General features: G+C 43.6%; 1 protein-coding gene across 3 annotated transcripts; it reads left to right on the forward strand.

Annotated features, from left to right (window-relative positions):
• The first annotated feature begins 179 nt into the window (after positions 1-179).
• On the forward strand, positions 180-6,804 carry LOC109859905 (integrator complex subunit 6). 3 transcript variants are annotated; one of them, XM_020438612.1, is made up of 9 exons: positions 180-777; positions 1,125-1,202; positions 1,942-2,181; positions 2,266-2,446; positions 2,536-3,263; positions 3,349-3,621; positions 3,718-4,057; positions 4,310-5,077; positions 5,212-6,804. In XM_020438612.1, exons 1-9 carry the CDS (start codon positions 661-663, stop codon positions 5,391-5,393), a joined length of 2,907 nt encoding a protein of 968 aa, XP_020294201.1. In that variant the 5' UTR covers positions 180-660; the 3' UTR covers positions 5,394-6,804. The 3 variants fall into 3 exon arrangements, with proteins under 3 accessions (XP_020294201.1, XP_020294203.1, XP_020294202.1); XM_020438614.1 differs by having other exon boundaries at positions 181-499; XM_020438613.1 differs by lacking the exon at positions 180-777 and adding an exon at positions 971-1,055.
• The last annotated feature ends 42 nt before the right edge of the window (positions 6,805-6,846 follow it).

The raw sequence follows: 6,846 nt of genomic DNA on the forward strand, positions 1-6,846 counted from the left end.
AGAGAGAAAAAGATAAACAGAGGGAAAGTGAGAGAGATAGAAGGACGCGTCGGAAGAGAGAGAGAAAGAGAGAGAGAGGACAAGCAACGGCTTAGAGGGGAGACACATGTACGTGCGCACTGATACACCGCTAGAAGAGAGAGAGAGAGAGAGAGAGAGAAAGAGAACTCGCAATTTGACCGAGCGCGGCGTGCGCGCACACGTATGTATATGTTTAAAACTCGTCGGTACACGCACACATGTGCCCACAATTGTACCAGAGCGAGAGAGAGAGAAATAGGGAGATAGAGAGAGAAGGAGAAACGGACCAAGCGAACGCCGTTACGATAAAAGAGAAGTTCGTTTTTCGGAGAGGGTATTCGGAGAGCGTTCAATGGTCGGGGCAGCTATGCGCCACGCTAACGTCGCCGTCGTCGTCGCCGTCGTCGTCGTCGTAGGACAACCTACGTAGCTAGTTCGGAGGGGCTCGGACGCACACAGGAGTTCAAGCCAAGCCTTGGTGCCTGCTAGTTAATAAACGTACACGAGTACGCGCGCGCGCGCCTCGCGATTTCCATCGTCGTCGGTCTACGTAGTCACGTCGTTGTCATCATCATCATCCGTCGTTGGGGCCATCTCTCCATCTTTACCCGTGACCTCCGTCGTTTTTTTTCGTGAAAAATGACCATAATAGTATTTCTAATTGACACGTCGGCCTCCATGAATCAGAGGGCATATCTGGGCGGTCGTCCTACCCTCTTGGACGTAGCCAAGAGCGCTGTGGAGACTTTCGTGAAGGTACGCCCGGGGAAAACACGAACCTTTTAACGCCGCCGTGCCGTGCGCCTCGTAGCGCCGCTCCGCGTCGCTCGTCCTCGTCGTGGTCTGGCCAGCGGTGCCTGTGTGTTGTAGAGGGAGGGAGGAACGGCGAGAGAGAGAGAGAAAGAGAGAGGTTCTATATATCTATCTTTTTGTGTCTCTGTCTTCTCTTCTCTCTCTCTCTCTCTCTTTCTCGTTCGTTCGGCACCTAGCCTTATCGCGGTGCTATCCCGCCGATTTTTCTCGCCGCGATATACGTACGTAAATATTTCTCGCTTACGTAAAGTGAAAATAATGTTTTTTTTTTCTTTTTTTTTTTTTTATAGGTACGGCAAAGATCGCCAGAAAGCCGCGGGGATCGTTACATGCTTCTGACCTTCGAAGAACCACCTCAGAATATCAAGGTACGTTTTCCTCACGTTCCCTTTTTTTTTCCCGCCTACGTCTCGTGGTCTTCGTTCGAAAATTCACTTTCTTTTCTGTTGTTCCCGGCGGTGTTTCTCTCTTCGTTTTTTAATTGCATATGCATACGTGCTCTCTCTCATTCGCGGCGTGCGACAGCGACTTATATTGTATGTAAACGCTCCCTGGTAAGTGCCGGGCAGTGTTCGTAAGTGTGTTCACGTTCTTCTTTTCCTCCTTGCTTTTTTTCTTTCTCTCTTCCTCAAGTTGGGTTAGGTTCGTCCGTTGACGCCGAATAATTTAATATACTTGCGCATCCCCTTGTCCTTATTCCCGTGACTGTTCGACAGCTTCGTTCGCAGTCGTATAAAACCTGCGGGATTGACCTATCGGGAAACATATGACCCCTGTTCGTGGGAGAAAGCATTGTTCGGCATCCTTCCACGTAGCTGATTTTGCGCGGCAATTATCAAGTTTGTTTCTCGAACTTCGAAAGAGAGAGCGCGCACATCGAATTTTTGTTAAAATAAATCTTTCGTTTGTTAAAAACAAATTTATTTATATTTTGTCACAATATATTTCAGTTTGTGAAAACAGAGAAATAAAGTGCAAAAAAGATCGATCTAAGACTAATTTACAATTTTACCGTTAAACAGTTTGTTTTCAATAGAAAAAAAAACTTGATATTGAAGTTCATTTAATTTATTGAATCGTATGTGATGGATACTCTCGCTCTTTCAGGCAGGATGGAAGGAGAATTTGGCAACCTTCATGAACGAACTCAAGAACTTGCAATGCGTCGGTTTAACGACGTTAGGTGCGGCTTTGAAGCACGCCCTGGACGTGCTGAACATAAATCGCATGCAAACCGGCATAGACACTTACGGCCAGGGAAGATGTCCATTTTATCTAGAACCGTCCGTTATAGTTGTTATAACAGATGGGGGAAAGTACACGACGAACAGTGGAGTGCATCAAGATGTGAGTTTGAAGTTTTTTTTTTTTTTTTTTTTAGTCATGAGAAGGGAATTTGTACAAAGAATAAACAATGAGATTTTTTTTTAGTTTACATTACCGATGCATTCCCCGATACCGGGCTCTGAATTGACAAAGGAACCGTTCAGATGGGACCAAAGATTATTTTCTTTAGTATTGCGTTTATCAGGCACGCCAGCTGTTGAACGGGATATCGGTTTAGTGGCGAGCGACTCCTCGCCGATAGACGCAATGTGCGAAGTAACCGGAGGTGAGAAATTAACACTATATACACTTCTGTGCAACGTTTATCTTTCTTTTCTGTTTTGCTGAATGTGTCTCTTGATTGTATTGTTTCAGGTCGTTCGTATTGCATCACGTCGTTCAGAATGATGATACAGTGTATAGATTCCTTAGTGCAAAAGGTTCAGTCAGGTGTGGTGATAAATTTTGAGAAAATCGGTCCGGATCCGCCGCCGTTGACGAACGAGGCGCCTCAACATCAGGATGAGGAGGAGAACGAGGATGAGGGTAACGCGGCGAACGGACCGCGCGCGCAGTATCCGAACGCGTTGGCACCCGGCAACACAGCCTGGTACTCATGCAGACGTTTGATTTACGTGCCGCGGTCGGCTCAGAAGGGATTCGCGGTGGGGTTCTGGCCGATTCCCGAGAGTTTCTGGCCGGATCTTAGCGCAAGTTCATTACCCCCGAGATCCGCGCATCCCAATGTCAAGTTCACATGCACCAGTCAGGAGCCGATGGTGATCGAGAACCTACCGTTTGATAAGTACGAGCTAGAACCCAGCCCGTTGACGCAATACATTCTGGCGCGGCGACAACCAACGACGTGCTGGCAGGTGTTCGTCGCTAATTCGTACAAATCGAGCGACGTGGGCCATCCGTTCGGCTATCTAAAAGCGAGTACAAATCTAACTTGCGTGAACCTCTTTGTCATGCCTTACAACTATCCCGTGCTATTGCCTCTGTTAGAGGAACTCTTCAAGGTTCATAGACAAAAGCCGACTCCGGAGTGGAGAGCGCAGTTTCAAGGTTACATAAGGACGATGCCCACGTACTACGCCGCGGTTGGTTTCTTTTTGTGTCAAGTATCGTTATAATATCTTGACTATATTTTTTTTTATCGGAATCAATCTTTTTTTTTTTTTACAGTCACTGAGGAGAGCGTTGACAAGAATGGGTGCGTCCGCACCTCTGGCACAAACGCTGATACCGGATAATATGGATAATTCTTTATCGTACAGTGTCTTGAATTATCTGAAGCGGTTGAAAAATCAGGCCAAGATCGAATTCGATCGGCTCTGCAGCGAAGTCATTTCCAAGCAGGTCGTCGCCTCGAATCTAACGAAAAATTTATCTAGCGGTACGAATGCAGTAACGGAAGGTGTTAGAGTAATACCGAAGACGCCTCTGAAGAAGGATTTGGTAAGACTTGCTTGACAAAAAGACCAAATTTATCTCTTATGAAGTTAAATTTGTAATAATAACATAACATATATATCCAAAACCTGCGTCTCGTAGGTGTCTCATCCTTTATTGCAAGACAAGTTCACGAGTCTCCGCGATCAGCTGAACGAGTTCGGAGGCTTCGTGGTTGGGCTGGTGAAAAATCAGCAACAGCAACGAGGCGCGCACAGTTACAGAAACGCGTTCGACGTGCCGAGAAAGTCTCTGCTCGATCAGGTCGTAAGAATGCGCGCAAATTTTTTACAACCTGGCTTGTTGCATACGAAATTACTTGACGACGATTATGTACACTCAATGCCTCTAGCCCAGATGGGAAATTATCAGGAATATTTAAAACGTATGACACCGCCGTTGAGAGAAATAGAAAGCGTACCAGTGAGACAGCACATGTTCGGTAATTATTTAACAACCTTTGCGAATGTCATCTAAGTCTCGTATGAAGTCTCGTGTCTATGATGTTAGAAATCGAGTCGAGATCTCTGACCAATCGAATTGTTTTCAATACTCGAGGTCGGTTCGAGATTAAGGACCGAATTTCTGACATTGTGGACGTAACGGACTTTGCACTGCGGAATATCGGCTCTACAAGTCAACTGCATAACCACAAACCGGCAAAACATATCAATTTTTAACATTTTGTTCACAGGTAATCCTTTCAAGATAGACAAGAGAATGATGGTGGACGAAGCTGATATCGATATAGTCGGCGCGACGTCTTCAACGACGAAAGGAGGTCTGAAGCGCAGTTTGCCGCAGTCAGACAGCGGAGGATCGTCTTCTCCGAGACCGCCGCCTAACAAACGGAAGCCCGGACCTATACCAAAGGACGTGATCGTGCGACGACCTTCGTACTCGCCAATCAACACGCCACCGAGTTCTCCTATTCCGTGGCTAATAGAAGACGCTAAGAATCAGCTGGTGACACCGACTGACACGAGTCTCCCGCCCGTCCTGACCGGTAATCTGCCGAACGCGTCGCCGGCTCATACTGGTTCAGTGCCGAGTTCGAGCGCGCCGGAAAAGTTGATGAACGGTCTCGCGGAAATGCCGACCATACCGGTGTTCGAACCAATTCCGGTGGAGCACATTAACAATCATATGGACACGCCGCCCGTTTTAACGCCGATAGTCAACAATGTCGACACTACGCCCAAAACCGACGTCAGAAGTGAACGGACAGACAGCGTGCGGAACGAGTGCAATCGATTGCCGATTAGTAACGATAGTATCGAGAACAGTGTGCGCGTTGTCGACAACGTTGTCGAGGAGAAATTAACGAATCACGTGGAGGAGAGGCGCAAGACGAAGCCGGAGAAGGAGAAGAAGCTGACGAAGAAGGAGCTGGAAGACATCAAGCGGCACAATTTGAACATTCGGGAACTGGTTTACAAGGAAGTGCGGAGAAGAGGGACAAGTAAGTCAGCAACGACCGAGATCAGATCATATTATCACTCATCTAATCTCTCACAAAATGACGATGTATTTTTCGTATTATATTTTTATGGTTGGTGGCGTTTCATCATGCGGTAAATTTGCCTTCTTTTTCAGATTACAATACGCTGTTCTCGCACTTACATCAAGTTCAAGGAAGTCTGTACATAAGACTCGCGTTCGTGAAAGACATAGTCAGGGAATCGTTGCGCTTCAAACGACGTAATCTGGCGTCGCTATTGGAAGAATATCTTAACACCTTATCAACGGACGACGCGATATTGCGTCAAAACGAATAGCGACACGTATGTACATCCGATCCAAGTTTTTGTTGAAGATTTCAACGCGGATCTTGTATATTTAAAAACGCGCGTAACGTTTTACATATATACATTGAGCATAAAATTTAATTTATTTTTATGTAAGTTTAATGACCGTGTACATTTTTTACTTTCTATATCAAGCGAGCACGAAATCGATCTAGCGTGTGATTATCGAAGATAACTTCGTTGATAAGGTGTTAAAAATATCATCTGACAGCGAGATGATAATCAAGCAAGCTGTGTCCGAACGAATTTTGATTGCGCGAGAGCACAATCGATCGCACAGAAATTTCGAACGTATTGTACGCCATTCTTGCAGACCGTGAAGTGAAAGAAAAAAAAACGTAGTAATTTGTTTGCGAAATCTGATATAGCTGCTGTATAGTGATCGAACAGCAATATTCGCTCGCATGTACACGTATCGGATTCCATTTGCATTTTCTCGACTGATAGTCTCTTGTTTGGAAACTGAAATCAAATTCAGTTTTAAATCGTACGATATTTCGAACGTTATGAATATCATCATGTACAGTGTGACAACATAATGTAAAAAAAAAAAAGGGAAAAAAGTACATCGAAATTCTTATCTCTCACGCGCATGCTTGCAACGTAATTGTTAACACGTGTACATACGTTAACGCGGTTTGTTTTATTATTATTATGTCGTGTATTTTTTCTCTTTTCTTTTTTTTTGTAATATCGGAATTTGGAGACGTGTCTGACAATTGTCTGAATTATATGCGGCGTGCGATTTGAATGGTCTTGGATGCTGGCGTGCAAGACAACAAAAGTTCATGTATGATCCGAGATTAAAATCAACAAAATATACACAAGTGCAATATTAACAAACGACCGTTAATCCCTCTCGTCGTCCAGTCCTCAACACTTTAATGTCAACATTAAAACGATTATATATAATGTGTTCCCCCGTTTATTCTCTTGTACACTTTTTATGTGTATTTTCCACACATAGTTCTTAAATTTGTCTTTATGAATCACACTTCTCTTAATTGTTTATACTTTCAATAAAATGTCACACAGTTTAAACGCAGTATCTATAAAATTTCGTTCTATTTTTTTGGTTTTTTTGTTAACATTACAAAAGCAAATTCGAGTTTTTATCAACGATCCGTTTTACGTACACAAAAAAATTGCACTTGTTCAATTCTTTTCATTAAATGTGACGAATATTTCTATAGCTGTGTGCGTGTTGTTTGATGTGTGAGGAAAAAAGGATGTGTATTGTAAATTTTGCTCTGCATTATAAAGGAACTTTATTGCGCATTTAATAGTGTAATTTAAAACGAAAGTGTGAAATATTAAAAAAAAATATCAAACGTCAAACTTTGTTGCAGGAGAAGTTTTTCTCTCTCTTTTATGTGAGTTAATATATTAAAATTATAAATTTATATATAATTAGACATATATA

This window comes from Pseudomyrmex gracilis, unplaced genomic scaffold (assembly GCF_002006095.1).
Source record: "Pseudomyrmex gracilis isolate BER0280 unplaced genomic scaffold, ASM200609v1 scaffold_299, whole genome shotgun sequence".
In the NCBI taxonomy this organism is placed as follows: Eukaryota; Metazoa; Arthropoda; class Insecta; order Hymenoptera; family Formicidae; genus Pseudomyrmex; species Pseudomyrmex gracilis.